The 27,190-nt window shown below is 39.2% G+C and overlaps 1 protein-coding gene across 1 annotated transcript in view; it reads right to left on the bottom strand.

Annotated features, from left to right (window-relative positions):
* Positions 1-27,190, bottom strand: part of LOC122797955 (ubiquitin carboxyl-terminal hydrolase 47-like) — a 361,920-nt gene that overhangs the window by 109,746 nt on the left and 224,984 nt on the right. The window contains exon 3 of the mRNA XM_044066476.1: positions 7,710-7,840. Within this exon, the coding sequence (XP_043922411.1) occupies positions 7,710-7,840 (131 nt within the window). The remainder of the gene's footprint in view (positions 1-7,709; positions 7,841-27,190) is intronic.

Here is a 27,190-nt window from a genome sequence, read left to right as displayed (position 1 = left end):
ATGTACTTCGGATTTGTTCCTGTCCAACCTATCCAACACCTTTTGGGGCCAGTCAGCCACTCCAAAGTTAGGACAGGAAGAGCAAATTGGTTTATAGCTTGGACTTAGTTCCTAGAAGTAAACACTGTTTTCAGTATTAATTTAACTTTTCTAAAATGTTCCTAAGTTTTATTTGCATTTGTTCATGTTTTATTGTTGATCCTTCATCAGTTCCCAAGTATTTATACACTCCATATCACATTCCTGTCCCAGGTTGATGTTTTCTTGGTGTTGTAGTTTCCTGCTTTAAAGGTTGCTTTTGCACATTTATCAAGACCAAATGACATTCTTCTATCATCTGAAAAAGTTTTGATCATTGCAGTTGTCCTTTCAGTTCTTCATCTGATGAACTATACAGTTTTAAATTATCTACAAAAAGAAGATGAGATGTCTTTACACTTTGTTGTTTTCTGGGAGCCAAACTGTAGCCATGACCTAATCTGTTAAGTAGACAACTTAATGGGTTAACGGCAAGACAAAAGAGGAGCGGTGATAACAGAGTCACCCTGGAATATTCCCCTTTGAATTTTATCTCTGGAATAATAATTTATCTTTTATTATGGCTTAACTGCAAAGTGGTTTGCCACTGTTTCATGGTCACTGTAATGTAATCGATTAGTGTAGGGTGTATCTTATACATTTTTAAGCATTCTTTTATCCATGAATGTGGGATACTGTCAAATGTTTTTTGTAGTCTATCCATGCCATACTTAGATTCGGGTCTATCAATGTTTCAAAACTTTGAATGTTCTAATATTGACCCGTATTCAGCGAATGCTAAAAATATCAAAGCTACAGAAAACCAAATTTTTTCCTAGGGAAAGAATTTGGTTGTCCGATTCTGTTACTTCGGTATTTTCAGAGGTGTTGTGGAAAGTTACGGGTCTGGTTCAGGTAAGTGTGCGATTGAGCACGGGTTAGGTTAGTTAGGGTTAGGGTGCTAGTTAGGAATGTGTGCGATTGTGTGGACGCGAGGGTTAGAGCGGATTAGGTGAGTTAGGGTTAGGGCGCGGGTTAGGTATGTGTGTGATTGTGTGGATGTGAGGGTTAGGGTGGGTTAAGTGAGTTAGGGTTAGGGCGCAGGTCAGGCAAGTGTGCGATTGTGTGGACATAAGGGTTAGGGCACGGTAGATGAGTTAGGGTTAGGGCGCGGGTGAGGTGAGTGTGTGATAGTGACGGTCCTTAGGGTTAGGGTTTGGGTTAAGGTAACTGGATAGTTAGCGGGTATGTATAGTTTAGTGTAGGGTTAGGTGTAAGATTTTAGGTGTATGTGTGTGGATTGCTGTTTGTTTGTTGTGCCTGTGTTGTGTGTATGTGTTTTGGAACAGCAAATTTTTTTCCCTAGGAAAAATTTCGCTGTTCTGTATGTTCAATGTTTTCAGCTTTCGTTGGATAGAGGTCGATATTAGAACATTCGAAGTTTTGAAACTTCGATGTTCTAATATAGACCCTTAGATTTTCCCCTTTTTACAGTTCTCTATTAAAACTTTATTTAACAACAAATGATCCTTTGTTCCATATGACTTTCTTTTATTACCCTTTCGTTCTATTGCCATAATTGACTTTTCTTCTAAATGACTATAAACTCTGTCAGCCTCAATTCCAGTGTATAGTTTATACGTCGTTGGAAGGCAAGTTATTGGTCTATAGTTTTTAGGGTAGCTGGCAGGTTCACTCTTAAGTAGGAGTTCCTGTTGTTAACCAGGCTGGTGGCTGTTTGGGGTGTGCATATAAATAGTTCTTACTCATAGCTAAATCTTCATGTAAAGATGTTAATACTTTTAGCCAGAAGTAAAGTACTGCATCTGGGCGTGGGGTTTTCTAATTAGGAGCTTTTCTTAACTTTGCTTCAATCCTTCTAGCCATTATTTCATCCCATTTGATATCCTGTACATTTGAACTTATTCTTTCTTTTACTTCTTCTATCCATTTAGCATCTTTGTTATGTCCCACAGGATCTTCATAGAAATTTCTCCAAAATATATCTATTTCTTCTTTTTTTGGTGGTATTTTCAATTCCTTTTGACTTGTTTTTGAATTCTCTATAAAACTTTTTGGGCCACCAATAAATTGCTTATTTTGTACTCTTCCGTTGTCTTTATCTGCATATCTTCTAAATGTTTCTGCCTGTGCTGATATTTTTAGTTTATTATTTGCAGTAGTGCATGATAGATCCTGATCTGTTCTGATACTACATTGCTTTTATCACGTCTATTTTTCTGAGTATCTTTGTTCATCTCTTCCCTCTTCTGCATTTTTCTAAAAGTGACACTTGTCTTAATTGCTTTATAGTTTTCTCTATTCGATACTTCCATGATGGCGTTCGAATTCTCTTCTACCTTTCCCTTACTACCCTGTGTTGTTGTGGCAAGACTTTAACTGTTATTAATTTAACTGCACAGTAATATATTCTATTTACTTATGTTATATCGCATGAATCTGTGTGGACAGTCCTGATTATTGTGTTCATTTGTTTTATCAAACTTCAAATATTTAGGGTATTATTGAATTTCTGTAGTCTGCTTCTTTCATTGATCTTAATATGTCTGTCCAACTCTATTAAATCAAGCAACTTTTTTCTTAGATCATTTTCTTCTAAACTGAGGGCACATCATTCTTTGTTCTCTGTTTCCTGCTGGCATTCTATGGAAAGTTCCAGAGCATCTACCGGTGTCGGATTCTCTTCAGTTTCATCCTGTGCCATCCATTGCTCTTTCATATGGGAACTCACTGGCCTATCACTCCACAACATTGACTGTGTCAGAGTTGCCACAGTTTCTTGTTCCTTCCCTTGCTGTGTAACTACAACAGAACATTTGTACTGGTTTCTTATGGAACGCTCCAAAGTATCTCCATATGCCCAGCTCTGGGAGCTTATGAATGTGAGCTCATTCTGGAGACCTGCACAAATACTCATGTCAAATTATTTCATCGGTAGACAACTGCAGGCATTACTCACAGACCGCAATCCAGCTCTACATTAAAGTGACACCTTTTTCAGAGGCGATTTGAAAGAATGACAGCTTTTGCTAGGGCCTACCAGACAGTGCATGAAAGAGAGCAAGTTAATGCTTTATCTCTTTCATGGCCAGTTCAGGGAGTGCCTGTTGGGCTCCTGATATGGTCCATTGGAAAAAAAAAAGTGAATGCCTGGTGTGACCTAGCTGAAGAGTTGTCTTCTGCCAGAGGCATCACAAGGGGGTAGGGGTGAGAAGACAGTAGGCATTTTATGACCTGGGTACAGGAACTGTCAAGCAAAGTTAGGCAGGAATGCAGGAACACCCTTAATGGTAGAGTAAGTATTCTTTCCATTTTTTAATATTTTGCGTTCTCCTTTGTAACCTGTTGAAACTTTTGTTGCTACTGGAAAGTATATGCTAAACTCATCTTTAGAACTGAATCTGCTACTTTCTGGAGTTCCATTCTCAAGTTGTGGTGATGATACTGCATGTGATGTATACCTATTATTTTATTGTATATGGGCTTTTGCCAGGCACTGTTCTCAGCTGAGGTCATACTGAACTATGTCACAATGACTGAACAATACATGGAGTCTTCCAATGTATACCTGTGCCATATTCTGTTTATGTATCTTAATGAACATGCATGGGACACAAGCTTGTCTAGTGCATGTCATGTAGATATCAGAAAATAATTATTGGATTATTTCTACTGGTCTAGCGTCTCATCTTACAGTCATATCATGGTTCCTTGAGGTACCCATTATCACTCTGTATGAGTAGAATGAGCTGCAAATTGTGCCACCATCTGCACAGTCATAAGGTCAGAGATCATAAGTTGTTGTTAGGCATGCAGTCCAGGAGACCACTGAAGAGCCAAGTTCAACTGCCCAATTCCCCCAGAGCACTGCCCAGTTAAGTGACTTACTCAAAATGACACAGTATTTAAATAGAAGACAGGGAATCAAACTATGAACTATGTGAAACAATTTGCTAATAGCTGATCATAGCCTTAATCCTCTGTGTTAAATGCCAGTGATTTAAAGCAGGAGAGTCTTATGGCCTGCCAAATTCATTTCCTCTTACAAGTGTTGACTTGCATGATAAATTATCGAGACCACTGTCAAGATAGATTGACTTATGAATATTTTCATTTTGTCTCCTCAGAGCAGGTCTGGATGATTGGATCTGCAGACATCTCCAACAAATCCTGCTCCTAGTGTGGTTGTGTTAGAGGAATGTGAGGGTGAAGCTTGGTTACATCCTCAATAGAGAGGGGCTCCGACCCATGACTCACAGGTAACCTCCTGATTTGCCTGACGTAGCCCAGCCACAGCTGGAGGAGGTAATGGAAGCTGCATTGGAGAAAGCAGATATACAAACCAGGTGAAAACCTTCCTGAACTATATATAGATGGGCTAGAATAGCTGACCCCCAACACTAGGCCACCACAGGATGGTGTAGTACATACGATCATCCACACTAATCAATCACATAGGAGGGGACAGAATAGAAAATGAAATGTCAGCAGTTCAAATGCCACATAAACCAAGCTATGCATGTTCCTATCATCTTATGTCATGCCTCATACCTGTATCTCGTATCACACACTAACCATGCTATGTGTGCTCCTGTCACCTTATGTCATGCCTGACAGCCTGATACCTGTGTCTCATATCACACACTAACCGAGCTATGTGTGCTCCTGTCATGTTATGCAGTGCTCCATACCTGCGTCCTCATGCCACACACTAACCAAGTTATGTGTGCTTCTGTCATGTTATGTTGGGACCCATACCCTGTGTCTCATACCACACACTAAACAAGCCATGTGTACTCCTGTCATCTTATGTCAGGCCCCATACCTGTGTCTCATACCACACAAAAAAACTAGCTATGTGTACTCCTGTCATCATGCCTCATACCCGTTTCTCATACCACACACTAACTAAGCTATGTGGGCTCCTCTCATCTTCTGTCATGCCACATATCTGTGTCCCATACCACTAACCAAGCTATGTGTGCTCCTGTCATCTTATGTCATGCCCCATACCTGTGTCTCATACCACACACTAACCAAGCTATGTGTGCTCCTGTCATCTTATGTCATGCCCCATACCTGTGTCTCATACCACACAAAAAAAATAGCTATGTGTACTCCTGTCATCATGCCTCATACCCATTTCTCATACCACACACTAACCAAGCTATGTGTGCTCCTGTCATCTTCTGTCATGCCCCATACCTGTGTCCCATACCACACACTAACCAAGCTATGTGTGCTCCTGTCATCTTATGTCATGCCCCATACCTGTGTCTCATACCACACACTAACCAAAATATGTGTGCTCCTGTCATGTTATGTCATGCCCCATACCTGTGTCTCATATCACACACATACCAAGCTATGCTGCTATGTGTGTGCTCCTGTCATCTTATGTCATGCCCCATACCTGTGTCTCATACCACACACTAACCAAGCTATGTGTGCTCCTGTCATCTTATGTTGTGCCCCATACCTGTGTCTCATACCACACACTAACCAAAATATATGTGCTCCTGTCATGGTATGTCATGTTGCATACCTGTGTCTCATATCACACACATACCAAGCTATGCTGCTATGTGTGTGCTCCTGTCATCTTATGTCATTCCCTATACATGTGTAGCATACCACACACTAACCAAGCTATGTGTGCTCCTGTCATGTTATGTCATATCAAAAACAAATGCGGTTTGAGGATAAAGTTGAGTGTGATAAAAAGGAATATACTTAATACAGAAAACACTCAACAACACACCAATAACTCCACTTTAATAGAAAATATAAAAGAAAAGAATAAGCGCTTTCATGACCACACAATGTCGCTCCATCAGACCGATGGAGCCACAGTGTGTGGTCACAAAAGCGCTTACACTTTTCTTTTATATTTTCTATTAAAGTGGAGTTATTGATGTATTGTTGAGTGTTTTCTGTATTAAGCATGTTATGTCATGCCCCATACCTGGGTCTCATACCACACACTAACCAAGCTATGAGTGCTCCTGTCATCTTATGTCATGCCTGATAGCCCTATATCCATGTCTCATATCAAACACTAACCAAGCCATGTGTGCTCCTGTCATCTTATGCCATTTCCCATACCTGTGTCTCATACCACACACTAACCAAGCTATGTGTGCTTCTGTCATCTTATGTCATGCCCCATACCTGTGTCTCATACCACACACTAACCAAGTTATGTGTGCTCCTGTCATCCTATGTCATGCCCCATACCTGTGTCTCATACCACACTAACCAAAATATGTCTGATTCTGTCTTATGTCATGCCCCATACTTGCGTCTCATACCACACACTAACTAAGCTATGTGGGCTCCTGTCATCTTATGTCATGCCCCATACCTGTGTCTCATACCACACACTAACCAAGCTATGTGTGCTTCTGTCATCTTATGTCATGCCCCATACCTGTGTCTCATACCACACACTAACCAAGCTATGTGTGCTCCTGTCATCTTATGTTGTGCCCCATACCTGTGTCTCAACCACACACTAACCAAGTTATTTGTACTCCTGTCATCTTATGTTGTGCCCCATATCTGTGTCTCAACCACACACTAGCCAATCTAAGTGTCCTCCTGTCATCTTATGCTGTGCCCCATACCCTGTGTTTTTTTCCTCTGATTGTCTCTCCATCCTGTTTTGCGACCTTCCATCCCTATTTGTCTGTACTAGTCTATGTTTTTTGACCCCGAAGACTATCCAGTCTCCTTTCCTACCATGCTTTCATTTTCATACTCCCCTTCTTTCAAGAAAAAATGGGGCATGTCACTAAAATAATTCCACTCCTTCCCTGCATCTTACACATTCCATTATGTTTTTCTTTTCTATGAATCTCTGCCTGCTCTGTCTCCCTCCTCCTATTTGTCAACATACCTTTTTCCTTTCCTTTCATGAATCCAACAGATATAAACATAAGTCAGCACTATAGCAGTGCAGCTGCAATTTGTATTTGGTTACTTAGCACTACATGACATTTTCTATTATCAAGAGAACTCACTATGTAAAAGCCCATGGCCACCCTATGAACTGTCTAGTACATCTGTGTATATACTGCACTGTGTTAATAGGTCCACTGACATAGCTGCTGTGTGGCTCAGTTACATACGCTGAAGCACAACTAGCTGCACATAAACACTGTATGCCTTCCTTTGGATAGTCAATTCTGCTTAGTGCTGCCACACAGTACTGGTTAGTTATGGTAAGGTTATGCAGAAGTGTACCTTTGTGAATCCGTGCCAATATTTTACACACACACACACACACACACACACACACACACACACACACACACACACACACACACAGGAACACACATACACCTCAACAAAATCTACAATGTCTAAGTCAAAGTACAAACATATCATAAAACATTTCTTTCAATACAATAACATATAGTTTCCATGTATTTCTCCATGCATTCATTTCCCACTTCTTATCGTTTTCAATCCCCAGTGGAACATGCTTGCATGACAATTGTCATTACAGCTGTTGAAGTTGTCATAAAACATGAATTAAATGATTTCAAAAATTTGTGAAATGCATATGTCATACAGCAGAATTAGTACAATTTAAATGGAAAAAAACTAGCCAGCTAGAGTACATTAGTGTTCATTTACTGCAAAAACATTTTTAAATACCAACTTACTGTTATTTATCCCAAGGCACTTGATAACTTTGTTTGGATTAGCAGGTTCTTCCCCTTCCTCCAAGTCTCTGAACAAATTGTTAAGCTGGTAGGTAATATCATTTTCATCATTTCCACTGGCATCAGAAGTGCTAAACAATGATAAAAAGAATATTCTTTAATCTCATTAGCACCTTGAAAGTATATAGAGAAGGCAACATAATTTATATTCCAAGATGGAATAGACATGCACAGAATAAGGTCTGTTTACCACTTTATAAATTAATGTTAACCTGTTCAGTTCTGGACCAGCTAATACATGTTTACCACTTTATAAATTAATGTTAATCTGTTCAGGTCTGGACCAGCTAATACAGGGTTATGCTAGAACTGCAAATGTGACTTGAATATTATTTCTACAGCTGTACTCATATTGGTGAACCACTCATATATGTGGCCAAAATGACGTGCCAGTAGAACGTGGTGCTTAGCAAGAAGAAATGGGACAAGTTTCCATCATTGCTGCCACAAACAAAAACACATGACAGTACATCATAAAAAGATCTAGAATATTGATTTGCTTAGCCACAGCCTAGGACATGTAGGCAAGAACAGCAAAAAGACACTGGTTGTAACAATAAGCACACTAGTGAGAGAAGAATATGAAAACCAAATGCAACAAGTCTAAAGACAATGGTAGCTTAAGTTTGAGTACTATACACAACAACATGAAGACACAAAAATTCAAAAAGATAGACAGTATGATGCATTGTGATATCTGCAAAAGTAACATACTATCACAATGGCATTTCACATCTGTATAACAATAACAAAACCTGACTGGTTATCAACAGAAAAGTATGCTATTTATAAAATTATTATTGCTGAGTTTCCTGCATCAGTCCTTAGAAAATGTTAGCTTAACAAGAATGCTTGTATGCTGCCCCCACCTACAATTTCTAGTTTATTTTTAATTTCTCCAAATCTTTTGGGTTTCTAATACCATGATGGGAATGGACCCCATTCCTAAGTCAAAGTATGTTTAAAGTTCATGAAAATAGCATTGTTTCAATCTTTCATGTCAGCCAGAAGTGCTCTTTGCAGCACCCACAATGTGCCCAGTAATGACTCCTTCTGAATTTGTATGAAGTTACATGCATCGGTAACATATCTAAATATGATTGTAGATTATTTTTATAAGACTCGTTGCTCCTACTATTGGCACTGTCTGGGTATTTTTCTTCCACAGTGCTCTCATTTTTGCCTGCAGTAATGCAGCGGTTTGCATTGTCACCTCACAGCGAGAAGTTCTTTGGTTCAGTTCTCAGCTGGGGTGCCTTCTGCGTGGAGTCTGCATGTCCTCCCTGTGCTCATGCGGGTTTCCTCCAGGTGCTCCAGTTTCCTCCCATATACAAAGACATGATCTGGGGCATTTCTCCCTGGGCCTCTGCTGAAAAATGGCTTGTTCCAAGTCAAACTTTTCTGGTAAACAAATGTTAAATAAAAAAATCCTGATATTTTATGATTTTGTGTCTCCCTCTGTATGCAAGACACTGTAGTCACAGGGTGCAGCGATTTCAATGATCAACGCTACATAGTTTATTATATTAGTGTTTACACGAGACTTAGGATTTTGTTAATTGTAGACAGTGCAAAGCATTTTTCAACAATCAGCAATTTTTATAAGATGACCTCTGAGAGATTCTAGAACAATCTGAGCTGCTCAATTTTCTTAATCATTTCACAAATGCTTTTCCAGGTGGCCCTGGAAATTTTGGAGAATGCCCTTTCACAGATACAAAAAGATGAGTTTAGTAACTATGTTCCATCAGAGCTCTTGAGGAGAAGGGAACAGCTTTCATTACTCATACTAAGTTTATTATGCAGTTGAGGACTGCACCATTCATGAAGATTTTTAAATGTAAAAGTGCAAAGATGAAAATGTGCCCTAACAGAAATATGGGATCAGTTATTGTTGTGTAGTATGCCACAGGAACGCCCTTTGTTATTATCCAGATTAATAAATCTGAGAATTTTATTCTCGACACAGTGAAGAAGAGTAGTGTTCTATAGAACTGTAGTAAACTGTTGTTTCCCTGTGCAATTCCCTGATCTATCCACCTGCTCAACTCAGAGTTAAGTAAAAAAAAAAAAAAAAAAAAAAATAGAAGAAGTGGTCTTCTAAAAGATGAAGAGGGAAAAAAACTCTTCTGCTCTGAAGCTTTGCACACTGCTGGCTACAAATGTAACCAGCATCTTGCTACAGTTAAATTGTCACACACTGAGGCTTCAAAACATCAGCCCTGACCGCAAGTGCAGTATCAGCATTCATTTATGAAACCATGATATCCTTGCAGCTTCATAAGTCAACGGCATTACTGCACTCCTGCACCATCAGCACCTGTTGATTGTGCCCCCTAAAAGCTTGCACTCAGGGCAGCTGCCCCTTTGCCCCCTCGTTATAATTCTGGTATTGTGAGAGGAGATAAGTGCAATAATTTGGTTGCCATATTTTATTTCTAGGCCAATTACATACATAGCTACAGCATGTAGCTTCTAAAAAGAGTAAGTCTGAAATCTTGTAAGAAGCTTTCTGCTGAGAAAAATCTTTGCTTTTTGGGGCTCTGAATGAATATTAAAAGAAAGGCTATGATCAAATGTGATGCCGAGATTTTTTGCTTTGTTCGATGTAAATGATTTCCTAAATGGTTCAGTGAAAGTGATAATATTAGCATTTTGTACCATTTTGGTGTTCCAAACAGTATAACATTGTTTTTTTGTGTACTGAAAATTAATTTAATATGAAGCCAGTTCCAAATTGGGTTGAAATCTTTCTGAAAGTCACTGTTAAGTGTTAATTAATTTTTACTAGCCTTGATAATAACAATATAATCTACAACCATATCAAAATAGCTTTGCTGTCTTCCTGCCCTAAATGCCACTGTTAAGTGTTATTTAATTAATATTTGCATAGATAATAACATCAGTGTGTGGGGACAGCTGGTCTGGGGCAGGTCACAGGTGACGTCATTTATGAAAAGTGAGCAAAAAGAGGACCAAAGCTGGCCCTTGTGGTACTCTTTTGTTGACATATCTATTTCAGAAGAATAATCAGGACAGAGTAATCTAAAGGTCCAGTTGGCAAAGTAGCGCTGAAACCACTGTACAATATTAACATAGAATTCAATGTCAGCCAAACTTTTGTGTAGCAAGGAATGTTCAACAGTACTGAATGCCTTTTTGGATAGAAAAATATAGCACCTGTAAGTTTATCTTGTTCCATTTTGTAAGAAGTGTGGTTAGTCACAGCTTGAATAGCTGCAAGGGTGCTATAGTTGGGACAAAACTCATATTATCAGTTCATAAAAATGTCATACTTTAGAATGTTTTCAAGGACTGTTCATAATCTTTTTAAGAATTTTGATAACGTGCACAGTTTAGCAAAAGAGTGAAAGTCATTTTCAGTGCGGGAAGAGGAAACCTTGGCCTATAGTAGGAATAGAGCATGTTTGAAACTGAAAGGCAGAGTTTTGACAGTGAGTTAGACAGAAAGAAATAAATGGGAGGTCAATGCAGTGGAAGTTTGAACTGTATCCACGGTTTATGTTTTCAGGGTGTTTTTGTACTTATGATTTAAGAATGGTCTTGAGGTAGATGAGGCTCAATTACTAATAGGATAGGAGGAGATGTGATAAAAATGGTGATGTATAACCAATCAACAGGAAAGTCATCAGGAACTAATGGTATTTCTGTGGAAGTCTGGAAGCTAGGAGTGAAAAAATTATAAAGATCTGGAAGGTTTTGTTTAATGGAAAACTCCAGGCTCAGTCACAATTTAACTCAACCGCTAGTCTTCTTCTTTGCCTGTAAACTGATCCCAGCCATAAACAATTACCAGAATGCACAAAGAAGTTTGTCAGTTGTACATTTCTGCCTTTCCCTAGTGTAGGGCAGGAAAGCCCATCCCTCATTCTTTGCTATCGCATTCTTTCAGGTGGAATTGGTGTCCACCTTAGTGACGTACCTTCAACACACTCAAATCAGTAGTTCCCTCTCCTGCTGATCTTCCCACACTATGACATCAACACTGTATAGGTCGTCCATTATCAGTTAGTATAAAGTACTGTATAACTTGTTGGAAACTCTCTTCCATCCACTGTTTCAGCCCAGAGTAAAAACAGCATCGGATCAAGTATTTTCTCCAGCAAAACTGCAAGCAAAGTCTCTTCGAAACATACATCTTTTGCTAAAAGTGTTTTGGTAAGTTCCTTTAAGTATTTGGACTGTGTACAAAATTCTGCCGCAAAAGCATTCATACATATTATTCTGTTCGTGTTCTGCTGCTGATCTGTTACATTGTCCTGCAAATTTATTTCCCAGGTTTTGTTGTCCTTCTTAGTGAAATCCATGCTGTACGATATCGGTCTCCAACCACCCTGTTGCAGTGTGTACATGTCTGTGTGTGACTGTTTCTGTCTGCATGTCTTCGAGTGAATGCATGCCTGAAAGGAGCCTGTATGTCTATGTATATATGTGTGTGTATGACAGAGTAATGCCGGAAAGAAAGAAAGAACAGTGTGCGTGTGTGTGTGTGTGTGTGAAAGCAGTATGTCTGTCTGTGTGACCCAGCAATGTGTGTGAATGCCGAACCGATTGTTTGTGCGTATGAGAGTGTGACTTGCTTCCTAAAAATGTCTCTTATCAGTTTAACAAGTGTTGCTGCAGTAAGGTTTTTTCCTTGCCTCGCCTCACACATAGCCAGTATGCATTCCCATAGTGAAATGTCTCCTTATTCAGTGCCCTCAATCCTCTGCATTTTCCGTACTTTTAAAAAGAACAAACCAAAGCTATTTGACCATTTTTATATTTTCTGCAGAAATGTAATCGGGTATTGCCTTCCCATCATCAGACCAATCACCACCTGGCGCTCACCGGTACATTGTCGTGGAATCCTTTAGTAGCAGCGGCACACAAACATATAAAAAAAGAAATGAGTGCGTGTCTGTGTGGGTATAGTTGTAGTTATAGTTGTAGGATGTGCTTGGTTTCATGTCTGCATGTGTGTGCATGAATGTGGCCATGAAAGCAGTATGTTTGTGTTTATGAATGCAGAAGTGATGGTGAATGTGTCTGCCTGAACAAAAGTGAGCAACACTTGAGAGAATGTACAGTTTGTGCATGGTAGCAGTGTGTATGTCTGTGTGAATGCAGGAAATGCTGTATTTGTGTGAATGGGAGAGAGTTAGCAATGCAGGAGAGAAAGAACAGTGCGCGCGTGAATGCAGGATGTAAGTGTATGAATGCAGGAAAGGCTGTGTATGAGAGAGAGAGTTTCCGATGCATGAGTGACTGCATGTGAGAATGAGTGTGTGTCAGCAGAATGTCTGCATGTATATGAGAGACAGGGGGTATCTGGTTAGGGTGCCAGAGACATGAACCACCTTCATTTATATTTTCTTATTTATTCTGTATACCAAAACAGCAGGGGGATAGAGCTCTAACCGTAATAAGCCGATCCCTTCAAATGTATTGATCGGCTTATTACTGTGAAGTCCCCTTTTTTTTTTTTTTTTTTGTGGTTTTGAGGGAGTACGCTGCTACTTCATAGTACTGGCCATACTTTTCAAAGTTGCAGCTGTACTCATGCAACCCATATTTGCCAGAAAAAAAAAGTTTTTTTTTTTTAAATGAAAAAAAGATAAATAATCTGGACGTCTCTACGAAAATATGTACACTCAAGCGGTATGCCAGCCGTGTTTTGGTGTGTGCATGTATGTATGTATGTGAGTATGTTTAATGTTCTGAATTCATGTGGGTTGTTGAATGAATGCGTGAAAGCAGAATGTCTGTGGGTGTGCATGCAGAACAGACTGTGTATATGTGTGTAAGCTACAGAGTCAGCAATTTAGTCTAACCTCTGCATTTTATATAAAAGGTTAGGAACATGTATCTCTTAGTTTTTTTAGAGACTATTATAGTGCTCTACAAGTGAACAAATTATTAGAAGCTTAGCTTTCTGTTGGATGAGGTGTCATACACCTCGTTTCAAGCCTGATAAGTTGAAAAGGACGAGTGTGCCAATCTATTAAAATGCAAGTGTCTGTAAACATGGGACAAGACCAAGTGCCAGTGGCAATAGAATCACTAAAAAAGTGAATTAAAAAAATATCGCTCCCATGCCACTTAGATATGGGTGGAGTGAGTAGCCATCTGCAGTGGTAAGCAGGGGACGAAATGTGTGGAGCAAGCACAGTCATCAGGGGCACACCAAGTGCAAAGTTCACACCAAATGTGCAAATGTCTGTATTTAGCAGCATTCAAATCCTCACAGCATGTCAAAAATGAAAACATCACCCTGTTCTGAACAAATGTCCACCAAAGAAGCATGGCAGAAGTGGGAAGTAGCACAAAGAAAAACTGAAGGTTGTACACTGAAGCAGCTAGTAGAAAGCACAGATACACAGTAATCCAAAAGCACAAGCACCCATGGATGCTGGATACTTCAGACTGCTTTCATTTTCAGCACTTCAGTGGAGATGTTTTTCACAAGGTTATGGATACTTACAGGATATCCTTGTATAGCCCTACATGGCAAAGTATGATGGAGGCTGGAACACCATAGCAGGCATACAGTTGCCCTTTATATGAGAGTCACAATTCACTCCAGGCCACAAGAACTGCACACTCCCAATGCTGGGAACAGCTCTCACCCCATGAGGAACAAATAGGCCAACAGGTAGTGGGGAACTGATGGTCAGCAGGCAGTGGGGTGCTAAAAAAAAACTTGAAACACATTGTGCCCATAATTATTTATTTTTACCATAATCAGACATCAAGGTATACATAGCCAACAGTAGGGCTGTAATTGCTGCATATGGGGGCTGCCTGTGAATGGGAATGGCTGATTCTGGCTGCCAGGATCACATTAAACAGCCATTAGTCTGGCTTTGTTGGACAACTGCACATTCTTCAAACAGATTTGGAATAGTTTTCTGTGATCATTATTTGTCACAATAGATCATTTGAGGTATAGGTTCATAGGTGTGTACTAGGCTAATGAGATCAAGGGCCTTTTTAAGCCGAGCCATATATCCAAAATTTCTGACAAGTTTTGGTACCTTTGATGACTGTAAGAAGGAGCTCAGGAGATAAAACATTTATAAGTAGGGGCCTCGGAGGTGAAACATTTACAGGCTGTCTGTGTCCAATAGAGACATAGTTGCCAAACCAGGGATGTGTTTCCTGCCCCCACTCTAATTGTTCAAGTTACACTTGAATTGTGTTAAGGAGGGACTCTCCTTCATATGGATGGGAGTCTGTTCTGGGATACACACCTTTCACTCCAGCAGGTCTAGTTTATATCACTGGTAAGGTTTAACTCATTAGAATGGGTAATTTTGGTACTTTTAGTTTTGCAGATATGCAGGAGGTCCACCAAGTTGGTGTCTGACAATACCTCATATGGTAAGCATAGCTCTCCCCTCAACAGCCTGTAGGAGACAGAATGCAGGGATAGGGCTTTGAGGCAGTCTACATAGGACATGTTACTTATGCCTTTCAGTTATTTAGTGAGGAACCTCTGTGGACATTCCAAGTGATGGATGTACCTGGTCAAGGACAGCTTAGTATCACTTTTTCCTGGATCAGCCTGGTGAGTTGCACTTTGTGTGTTTCTGTTTTGGAGTCACCTAGATGGGTAAAGCAAGGTGGTGCTTCATAAAATATGTATCCTAATGCTAAAACAAGTCATGCTAGGCATTATAGCTATATTCTGCTGTACTGAATGAGACGGTAGCAATGGTAATGTACAGTCAGTGTATGTAGGTATTGCCAGAGGTACAGTAACATCTACAGATTTATTGTGGTATAAAAGTAACCTTCATAGTAATTCATGAAAGAGAGTCTATGTAGCATGTGTTACAGGCAAAATCCATTACTATGAACGAGACATCAGCAGTACTCAGTTATAGTGTACCCTACATGTAAGTTAGTACTGCAATGGTGCAAAACTATTAGGGGGACAAAAGTAATTTCTGGTAATTTTAAAATCAGGTTCATGCCCCATTCAGGCAGAGTATGACTACCTATTCTTAGAAAGCAGTATCATAATAAAGACTGGGCAAGTTAGTAGTGTGGGACATACCTCACAACTTCTTGGAGCCAGAAATCTGGACAAAGCCTAAAATAATGGAGGAAAGGCCCCAAAAATATAGACCAATTGTACAGATTTCTTTTATAAACTTAGTCAATAAAATCGAAGTTGTGTTAGCATGTATTCTCTGTACAATATGAATTCTGAAACTCAAACATACATCATTATTCAGTCACTGAAGTCCTCTGTGATTTGCCAGAACCACACATTTTTCCCTGGAACAGACCAAAGAAGAGAGGCAAAAATATGGACATTCTGTAAAATCTGTAGAAATTAGTTGTTATAACTGTTTAATTCTGTAACTGTTTTACAACTATTTTGTGTACTATTGGATGACATTTGCTGAACATAAGGGATTAAGGAATCCATCAAAATAATTCATAAGTCAGTATGTCACAACCAGCAACAAGGTGAGTAATTGTTTACTTTTCTGTGCTGTAAAACCAACAATTATCTATTTCTCCCATATTTCAAATGCCCTATCTAAACCAAAGTGTACATAGACCACTATCCTGGCCCATCAATAGTAACCTTTCATCTTTTGATGTGGATTCACCTCTCGTTAACCATTCTTTCATTTGCTCATGATCAACATGATGTTCTTCCAGAAGTTTTCTATATTTTGAGCTATACGTATGCATTTTCCACAGTCTGGCTTTCGCATCCGATCTTTCACCTTATACTCTTGTGTTTTGGCACTTTCAGTTGCTGCCTGATATTTATCTACTTCTGGCTTTGATTTCCATTCCAGCTTGATGCCTATAAGATTCTGAGCTTGAATTATGTTCCTAGGTGTAACTGCTGTTTGTAAGATTAATTTCAGTCTTTGAAAATATCACTTACTATGTTTTTTGCATTTCTTCTTGTTCATAGGTTCATAGATCAGTACTAGGCTAACTGCCCTTGTGAGCCATTTTAAGCCTAGCCAATTATCCCTTGGGAGACTTTAATCCTGCACCTTATGTTTGTAAGACAAACACCTTAACCATTTGCCCACCCTCCCAACCCCCATGTTTTATTGTTGATCCTTCATTTGCAAAATGTATATACACTCCCTTTTGCTTAAGTTCTTCTATATCACATTCTTGTCCCAAGCTGATGTTTTCTTGGTGTTGCAGTTTTCCGTCTTTAAAGGTTCCCTTTACACATTGATCAAGATCAAATGACATTCGTATAACTTCTGAAAACGTTTTGACTATTTGCAGTCATGCTTTGAGTTCCTCATCTGATGAACTATGCCATTTTAAACCATTGACAAAGAATGAGGTCTTGCCACTTTATTGTTTTCTAGGAGCCAACTTATAGCCATGGCCTAATCACTGCAGTAGACAGCTGAAGGGGTTAAGGGGAGGACAGAACAGCAGTCATGACAGGCAGTCACCCTTGAACATCCCCCTGTAATTTTTAAGCCTGGAATAATACTTTGTCCCTTGTCAAGGGTCCTGCGTGGTATATCTGTTTGCCAAACTAGGATAAGTGCATGGCCAGTTACCAGGTTTATATGTAAATTAAGTGCCATGCTTTGGCAGAACTGGTATGGCAGGAGTGGAAACTTGAGCCTTAGTCCACACAGGTTGGCAAACTTTTCACGAGTTATTCCGGAACCACTTTCTATGTGGCAATGTAACATGGGTGTGTACATTTTTTATATCGTGTGTGTGTGTGTGTGTGTCTGTGAGTGTAAGTGTGTGAGTGTGAGTGTGTGAGTGTGAGTATGTGAGTGTGAGTGTGTGAGTGTGTGTGCATGATTGTGAGTGTGTGTGTGTGAGTGTATGTGTGAATTGGTAACATATCTAAATATGATTGTAAATTCTTTTTTTTATGTCCAGTTGCTCCTACTACTGTTGGAACTGTCTGAGTATCTTTCTTCCACATGGCTCTCATTTCTGCCTACAGATCAAGGTATTTTATGAATTTGTGTCTCTCTGCATGCAAGACACTGTAGTCACTAGGTGTGGTGATTTCAATGATCAATGCTACTTTTGCCCTCTTTTCTGGGACAACTATATCCAGTTGTCTTGCATCTATCTTTTGGATTGTTGGTATTGGGTGATACCATGTGATATAAACTTCATCATTTTCTATGATTCTCTGTGGGTCATGTTTCCAATGTTTTTCAACCCCTTCAATACCATAATGTCTGCACAATCTCCAGTGTAACAATCTTGCCACGTTATTATGCCTTTCAGTATACAGTCCCTCTGCCATTAGAGCACCGCAACCAGCAATAAGGTGTGTAACTGTTTCCAATTCAGTTCCGCAAAACCTACATATGTCTGTTTCTCTCACATGTTCAATGTACTTAGTAAACCAGTATGTACATAGCCCACTGTCTTGGGCTGCCAATATTAACCTTTCATTTCTTGATGTAAATTCACTTCTCCTTAACCATTCCTGCATTCGTTCTTGATCAACATGAGGTTCTTCCAGAAGTTTTCTATACTTGCAACTATATTTATGTTTTTTTCCACATTTCTTGCCTTCTCATCTGGTCCTTCACTGTATAGTCTTTCTTTTGTTGTTTTTTAGCACATTCAGTTGCTGCCTGGTTTTTATCCACTTCTGGATTGATTTCCATTCCTGCTTGACGTCAATATGCTTCTGCTAAATTAAGCAGAGATGTCATCTTAGATTTATTCTCATGTTTCAAAACCTTAACCACATTTGGATCTTGTGAGGTCAGTAGATATGTGTGGAGTCCCACAATTGCATATCTATACATGTAATCAATTTCAAGGAGGCCCATTCCTTCTTCAGAATGGGGAATATATAATCTTGGTATACAATGATTTTTATAAATCATTTGGTGAGCATGAAGCGTCCTTCTTGTTTTAATATCCAAGCTATCCAACACTTTTTGGGGCCAGTCAATCACTCCAAAGCTATAAGTTAGGACAGGAAGAGCAAATTGATTTATAGCTTGGATATTGTTCTTAGGTGTCAATGCTGTTTTCAAGATTAATTTAGGTCTTCTAAACTACTCCTTACTAAGCTTTATTCGCATTTGTTCATGTTTTATTTATGATCCTTCATCAATTCCCAAGTATTTATACACCCCCTCTTGCTCAAGTTTTTTATATCACATTCTTTTCCCAAACTGATGTTTTCCTGGTGCTGCAATTTTCCTTTGTTAAAGGTTGTTTTTGCACATTTATCAAGACATTCCAATATCATCCAAAAAAGTTTTGACAACCTGCAGCTGTACTTTCAATTCCTCGTCTGATGAGCTATACAGTTTTAAATCATGGACAAAGAGAAGATGAGAAGTCATTAGACGTTTTCTAGAAGCCAAATTGTAGCCATGGCCTAAGCTGTTAAGTAAGCAGCTTAATGGGTTAATGGTAAGGCAGAATAGCAAAGGTGACACAGAGTCACCCTAGAATATCCCCTTTGAGTTTTTATCCCCAGGATAATAATCTGTCATTTATCATGGCTTAATTGCAAAGTGGTCTGCCACTGTTTCATGGATACTGTAATGCAGTCAATCAGTATAGGGGGGATCTTATACATTTTTAAGCACTCTTTTATCTATGAATGTGGGATACTATCAAATGCTTTTTTGTAGTCAATCCATGCCATACTTAGGTTCTTCCTCTTCTAACAATTCTCCACTATAACTGTTTAACAACAAATGGTCCTTTGTTCCATATGACTTTCTTTTATTGCCCTTTTGTTCTACTGCCATAATTGAGTTTTCTTCCAAATAACTATAAAATCTATTGGCGTCAATTCCCGTGTATAGTTTGTACATCGTTGGAAGACCAGTTATTGGTTTATAATTTTTAGGGTAGCTTGCAGGTTCACTCTTAAGTAAGAGCATTGTTTTTCCTGTTGTTAACCATTGCGGTGTGTGTTTGGGGTGTGCACATAAATAGTTCTTACTCATGGCTAAATCCTTGTGCAAAAAAGTTAATACTTTAAGCCAAAAGTTAGGTACTGCATCTGGGCCTGAGGTTTTCCAGTTAGAGGCTTTTCTCAACTTTATTTCAATCTCTCTGGCTGCTATTTCATCCCATTTCATATCCTGAACCTTTAAACGTCTTATTCTTTCTTTTACTTCTTCTATCCATTTAGCATCTTTGTTATGTTCCACAGGATCTTCATAGATACTTCTCCAAAATGTATCTACTTCCTCATTTTTTGGCGGTCTATCAATTTCTTTTACCTTATTTCCCAATTCTCTATAAAACGTATTGGGTCATCAGTAAATTGTTTATTTTGTGCTTTTCCCTTGTATTTCTCTTCATATCTTCTAAGTCTTTCCACCTGTTTTGTAATTGTTAGTTTGTTATCTCCAATAATGCATAATAGATCCTGGTCTGTTTTAATACTGCGCATTGCTTTTATCACATCTATCTTTCTTAATATTTTTGTTGATCTGCTCCCTCTTCTATAATCTTCTAACAATGATACTTCTTGTCTTAGCTGCTTTATAGTTTTTTTCTATTCTCTATTTCCATGATGGTATTTGCTTTCACCCCCTCTTTTCCCTCGCTACCCTATGTTCCTGTGGTAGAACTTTATCAGTTATTAATTTAGCAGCACAGTAATATATTCTGTTTACTTCTGTTATATCGCATGGATCTCTATGGACAGTCCTAATTACTGTGTTCATTTGTTTTATCAAGCTTTTGACTTTTGGGATTTTATTAATCTTCTGCAGTCTATTTCTTTCATTGATCTTTGTCAAAGGAAATACTTCAAAGACCAAAAGCATAAGGTTCAGTTCAGGTATCTTTATTCTTGCGCAAGGAGACAAAAAATGCAGATACAGAGTTTGCCTGACTAAAATCAGGAAGTGTCACAGTTATTATACCTTTCTTTCAAGACATTGCCCACTACAACTGACGTAGCAGATCACCAGTTCATATTTCTGTTACTTTACAGATCTTTCACACAATTTTAGCTGACTCTACAAAGTTTAAAAAAGATTTTTTCAGTAAACAGGATGGCCTTGACGACCACCGGTCAGTTATAACTTTCTTGCTATGTGATGTTACAAGTCTAGGTGCTATAGCTAATTCGAGCACAATGCAAGTACAGATTTCTGAAGCAGTTCATTGTTTATAGTATCTAACTTTCTTGCAACTTGTGCACTTTTCATTAGCACGAACAGAGCTTATTGTCCATAATGAATGGATCTACAGAAATTATTATTATTTTTTATTTAATTTCCTGACCTAGCAGAAAGTCACCTGCTTCTCAGTACATTTCCAGAGCATAAACATGTATTTTGCTGTGCTAGCAAACTAGGTCAAAGTGCATCTTGCAGTGTCAGAAAGCACAATTTCAGAAAAGCATGTTTTCAGTTTCAAATAGAACTAATGTTGTACATAGAATAAAAACGTGTTAATTCTTTCCTTATTTAAAATAAGCACTACACACATATGTTAATACATATTTTTCTAACATTCCCCCCTGTTAATACTTTTTATTCTATTTCAAAAGCATAAACAGTTTGTATTCTTCTCCTAACCTCTTCCTTTGAGGATTTGCAACTAAGAGAGTCATTCAGTTTAAACTTATGAAAGTGTTTCCTTTTTCAACAGTTTTTCAATTTCAGTACTTTGATATAAAGTCTCAGAAACTGACATGTCTACAAAATCTTTGATTAATTTTTTCATGCAGGGAATGCCACATAAAATACATGCTCCTAACAAAAGTAATCCCACACAAATGGCAATCAGGACGTTCATTAGGATGGAACCCCACCCCCCAAACAAATTCTGGAAGAAGTCCGTCAGTGGGTTCGGGCCTGGCCTGGTCATGTCTGACACTTGCTGAATCACCTCCAAGTGATCATTAATTTCATGCTTATTATCAGGAATAAACAAACAGCACTCATCTTTGATTAAAGCGCATGTACCACCTTTCGCCGCTAGGGTGAAGTCGAGAGCCATGCGGTTTTGAAGTACCACAGTTCTCATTGCATTCAGTTCATCGGTCATTAATTCAAGAGCAGAAAAAGTTGCATTGCTCATGACCTCGAGAAGTTTGGATAGCTTTCTCAGTTCCCAAATTGATTTAACTGTGCCATATGCAGGGGCTATGCCAGCCCAGGATATGATAGTGTCACCCAAGTCCATGTGTGCTAATTTACTCTTGTCTTTCATAGAGTTATGGTTTCTCTAGCCTGCTACAATCTGTCCCATTGGATTCTCAGGTTTCTTGATTGGGTTTTCAGGTTTCTTTGTGATGTCTCTCACGTTTTGAATTCTCCCATGAGGCAAAGCTGTAGTGTGTCGTATGGCCGGGACCAGGTAACCCAAAAAACAACTGCCGGACCAATTCTCAGGCAACCATTTGTATGCCTTTTTCCCACATATAAAATAACAGTTTTCTACTTTAGTATTGATATACACTTTCCCTGCATGAAGCATTTTCTTATCTATAATAGACAGTTGCTTTAAAAGAACAGGATTATGTTGTATATCACTGACAGTTTTATGTAAGGACTCAAAGTATGAGTCATAATCTGCATCACAAATTGTTTCTGCATTTTTTGCATTTTTAGGTTTAATATAACATTTATAAGAAATCGTCACATTACATTTACTCCATCCCACTTGTATCGTATCATTCTTAAAGAAACATACAATTCCTGTTTGTGTAACAGGTAAGAATAATGCAATTTTGTCTCTAGATTTTACAGGTGTAGTCTCAAAAATCAAGTTCTCCCAGGTCTCATTGACCCCTAGGGGGACAGCAGCCATCAATAATACCCATATGCTGTTGGTATAGCTGTGCAAATCCAACAATTCGAAACATTAAAAGTCTCAGCATACACATATTTGATTGCTTGGTAAGTGTTAAAGTTCGGATGCCAGTCTATTTGTGTTGAATCACGTTTGTTCAGTCTAGCTGGTGTGGCTGAAGAAAAGAAAGGCCACAGCAAAAGCCACAGTAAAAAGAACAATATCACTAATACAGTTATCAAGATGAGTATGCAACACTGTTTAAGTTGCTCAGCATTCCTATTGTCTCTGGGTCTTGTCATTTTACTGCTGTTGTGTATCAGCAAGATTTTTATCAAGTTCAAAGTTTTTGACTAGTTTACAGTGTGTTAAATGAATCCAAGATGAACGTTCCGCAATCTTGACTGCTGTGGGCGTACTCAGCAGTACTTGATACGGACCTTCCCACTTTGGAGTCGTCCAGTTCTTTTTCTTGATCGTCTTCACCCAGACCCACGTGCCTGGGGCTACTGCCACTTTGGATGGTTTGGTTTGGTCTTTATCTGAAACAGAATTAAACTGTAAAAGATGTTTGTTATTCAGCATATTTCTCATGTATTCTGCAAGTGTCCAATCTGCTTCCTGGTCTGCAGGCATGAGAGGTTTCCACTGAGGTATATAGTAGGCTCTCCCAAAAATCTTTTCAAAAGGTGTCAATCCTTTTGCATTCGGAACAGTTCTCATGCTCAACAGTGCCAGGGGAGACAGTACACCCAGTTCTTTTTCGTCTCATCTATGAGTTTCTTAAGTTTATTCTTTAAAACTCCATTGTGCCTCTCCACCAACCCTGCAGATTGAGGATGATATGCACAGTGATGTTTTAAAGAAATCCCAAAATATTGGCTGAGTTGCTGTATAGTTTGGTTAAAGAAATGTGTACCATTGTCACTGTAGATCCTTTCTGGTATGCCAAATGTGGGAATAATTTCATTAACTAGGGTCTTTGCAACAGTGGCTGCATCTGGTTTACTAGTCAGAAAAGCCTCCACCCATTTGGAGAACATATCCACAATGACAAGGCAGTACTTTTTGTTTTCGCATTTGTTCAATTCTATGAAATCCATACAGATAGTATGAAACGGATATGGAGGTGTAGAGAAACTCCCTTGCTTGGGCTTTAATGCCCCTTGTGCGTGATGTTTATTACAAGTGTGGCATGACAGGCACAAATTTTTAGTGTAGTTTATGAACCCATACGTAGTGAATACACGATTCACTAACTGTACCATCCCCCCTGTTGAGACATGGCTCTGCCCATGGCTCAACAAAGCTGCATATCTAAATAAATTAGATGGTAATATCGGTTTTCCCTCTTTGGAGATGTACAGCCCTTCCTTGAGAATTGTTCCTCGTCTTTTCCATTTTTGTTTCTCAGCTTGTGTAGTAAGAGTCTGCATTGTTTTCAACATTTCTAAGTCTAAAATCTCTGAAGGTTGTAATTCCTCATTCAAAAGAAATGCTTCTGAGGCTGCTTGTTTTGCAGCTGTGTCAGCTCTTGCATTGCCTTTTAAAATCCTTTCTTGTTCTTTTGTATGAGCTACGCATTTACAAGTAGGTACTTTCTGAGGTAACTGAATAGATTCTAACAAATCTAAAATAAACTGTGCATGGTTAATCAGTTTGCCAGTAGATGTCACCATTTCTCGATTCTTCCACTGCTATGCAAAAACATATACAGTAGAAAAAGCATACTGGCTGTCTGTAAAAATGTTTACGCTTTTATCCTTTGCTAAGGTACATGCCCGTGTCAAGGCAATCAACTCTGCTGCTTGTGCAGATAAGCTATGTGGTAAAGGTTTTGCTTCTACAATTTCAGTATCAGAAACTACTGCATAACCTGTTAGGTTCTGTCCTGTAGGACTCTTTCTGCATGAGCCTTCCACGTAATATGTTACCTCGGCACCATCCAAGGGAAAATCCATGAGGTCTTTTCTAGGCAGTGTCTTTTGCTCAATTACCTGCAGACAGCTATGGGGTGTGCCATCCACAGGAGTTGGGAGCAAGGTAGATGGATTCAAAGTTGTACATTGTTCAATTGTCATGTGAGGTTGGCTCAGCAATATAGTCATACAAGAAAGATGCCTAGAAGGGGAAAGATATGCTAACTTTTCTTGCAGTAAAATAATTGCGACTGCATGAGGCACTCTCAATGTGAGAGGGTGGAATAACACTACTGAGGCTGAAGCCTGCACTGCCATTGCAGCTGCAGCTACTGCTTGTACACAGTGGGGTAGAGACCGCGCCACTGGGTCCAGTTGTGATGAATAATAAGCAATGGGGCGTTGCTTGTCCCCATGCTGTTGAGTCAACACTGATGTCATATAACCTTGCTTGCAAGCTACAGTTTGGAAAAAACGTTTGTGATAATTCGGTAATCCTAAAACTAATGATGATGCTATCAATTGTTTCAGTTTGCAGAAAGCTAATTCTGCTTCTGGTGTCCATTGTATTAAATCTTGTGCTGCCATAGGCTTCTTAAAAATCAGATCGGTTAGAGGTGCAGATGCCAAAGCATAGTTTGGAATCCAGCTCCGGCAAAAATTAGTCGTACCTAGGAAGGACATCATTTCCTTCTTGGTTGTAGGTTTTGGTGCTTGTAAGATCGATACTTTTCTGTCCTCATCTAATGTTCTGCCATCTTTGGATATTACATATCCAAGGTATTTCACTTGTTTTCTCCAAAGCTGCAATTTATTTTTGCTTACTTTGTGTCCTTCAGCTGCTAAAAAGTTTAATAATGCTACAGTGTCTTCCTTACAATCTTGCTGGGTGGGGGCAGCCAGCAGGATGTCATCAACATAAAGTAAAATTTGACTACCTCTCAGTGGGGTAAATCCCACTAAATTACTTGCCATTTCTTGTGAGAATATCGCTCGGCTTTCACTATAGCCCTGTGGTAGTCACGTATATGTATACCGCTTCCCCTGAAATGTAAATGCAAACCAATACTGGCTGTCAGGGTGTATCAAAATTGAAAAAAATGCATTGCTGATATCTACCACAGAAAAATACTTCTGTTGAGGTTTTAAATCATTCAACAGGATGTGTGGATCTGGCACCATTGGTGCTCTTGGTATTACTGTGTCATTTACTGCTTGTAAATCTTGGACCATACGCCATACTCCATTTGCTTTCTTAACTGGGAATAAGGGTGTGTTACATGGCGAATCAGGAGATTCCACCAGTATTCCCTCCTTAAGCAAAGCTGCTATGATAGGTTTAATACCTGCCTCTGCATCTTTTCTCAAGGGGTACTGTCTCTTTTGTGGTCTAAATGCTGACTTTGGCGTGATAGTAACTGGTCCTGCTGTGCGAATAAGTCCTACATCTGACTTTCCTGTTGACCAGAGAGTCTCTGGTATTTCTAATAAAGCTTTTTCTTCCTCTTCTAATAAGAGGGCTTCTCAGCTGTCCTCGCTGGACTGCAAGTGTACAGCTGGATGTGTTTGTGTTATCCAGTTCAATTTCTGTCTTTGTACTCCCTGTTCTGACAGTTCTGATTCTGTCTGCTTTTCCCATTTCGTAACTTTTTCTCCTAGGTTTACCCATTTTAAATCTTTCTCTTTAGTTAAACTAACATGTGGTAATAGATTCAATTTGTAAAGTGCAAAGAATTCCTGGGGTAATGAACAGCTAACTACACTGTTCCCTTTTGCATCCCAGTACAGATTACATAGTACTAATCTGTTTGCATGATTTCTAAACAATTCTTGCTCATATTCTTTGTCAGGTCCTGGTGTATTACAGTAATACAGAGTACAATGCAACAGGTGTTGTATGTCAGTGCAAAGGGAGGGGAACTTACTGATAGCTACATTCATTAACTCTTCAGTAACTGCTCCAGGGCCGGTCGTAACCATGTCCTGGCTGTACCAGTAAAATGTCTCACCTTCCGTTTGCACTGCAAAGGTATTAATTTGTCTCTGTGCTTCCATACCCTGCATGGTTGGAACTACTGCTATGCCTAATAACTGCATAAGATATCTGCCCAAAAGGTTCACTGGGCATTTTGCAGAAACAACAATTTTGTTTTTCTGGGTTAATCCTGAAACAGGATTTGTTATTGTAATGTTATGGGAGAGAGGCTCCCGATACAGCTGTCCATTAGCTGCTTTCACTAGTATAAAGTCATGTGATTCTGAATTTTCTGGTAATTTGGAGGGGTGTACCAGGGTTCGCAATGCCCCTGAATCACACAAGAATTTGACTTCCCTCCCTTCTACCAGGAGTGTCACTTCTGGTTTTGTGTCAGCTAAATAGAGCTCTAAGCTCAATAAGGCTAGGTCTAAAATTTCATTTTCTTCACTATCGGTAGCTTCCTGTACTTCCTCTATTATCACATTCTCTGCTCCTTCTATCACATTCTCATTTGTCCCTTTTCTATTATTCCTATCTAGTGAATCTTGACTTTCATATAGTCAGTTCTCACCCTCATCGTTTTTGTCCTCCACTGCTGCCTTCTTGTTTTTCTTGCAATCCCTTGCCAAGTGTCCTTTTTTCCCGCATTTGAAGCACTCACCACTTTTCTTTCTCCCCTCAAAATCCTCTGATTGCTGATCAGATTGTTTGTTTCCCTGGGCATTCTTTTTGCCCTTTTGTCCGGACTGTACTAAATA

The sequence above is a fragment of the Protopterus annectens genome, chromosome 3.part1, assembly GCF_019279795.1.
Source record: "Protopterus annectens isolate FY-2018-M chromosome 3.part1, PAN1.0, whole genome shotgun sequence".
Taxonomy (NCBI): domain Eukaryota; kingdom Metazoa; phylum Chordata; order Ceratodontiformes; family Protopteridae; genus Protopterus; species Protopterus annectens.
Note: the sequence above shows the minus strand (reverse complement) of the source record. Positions and strands in the feature narration are given on the sequence as shown.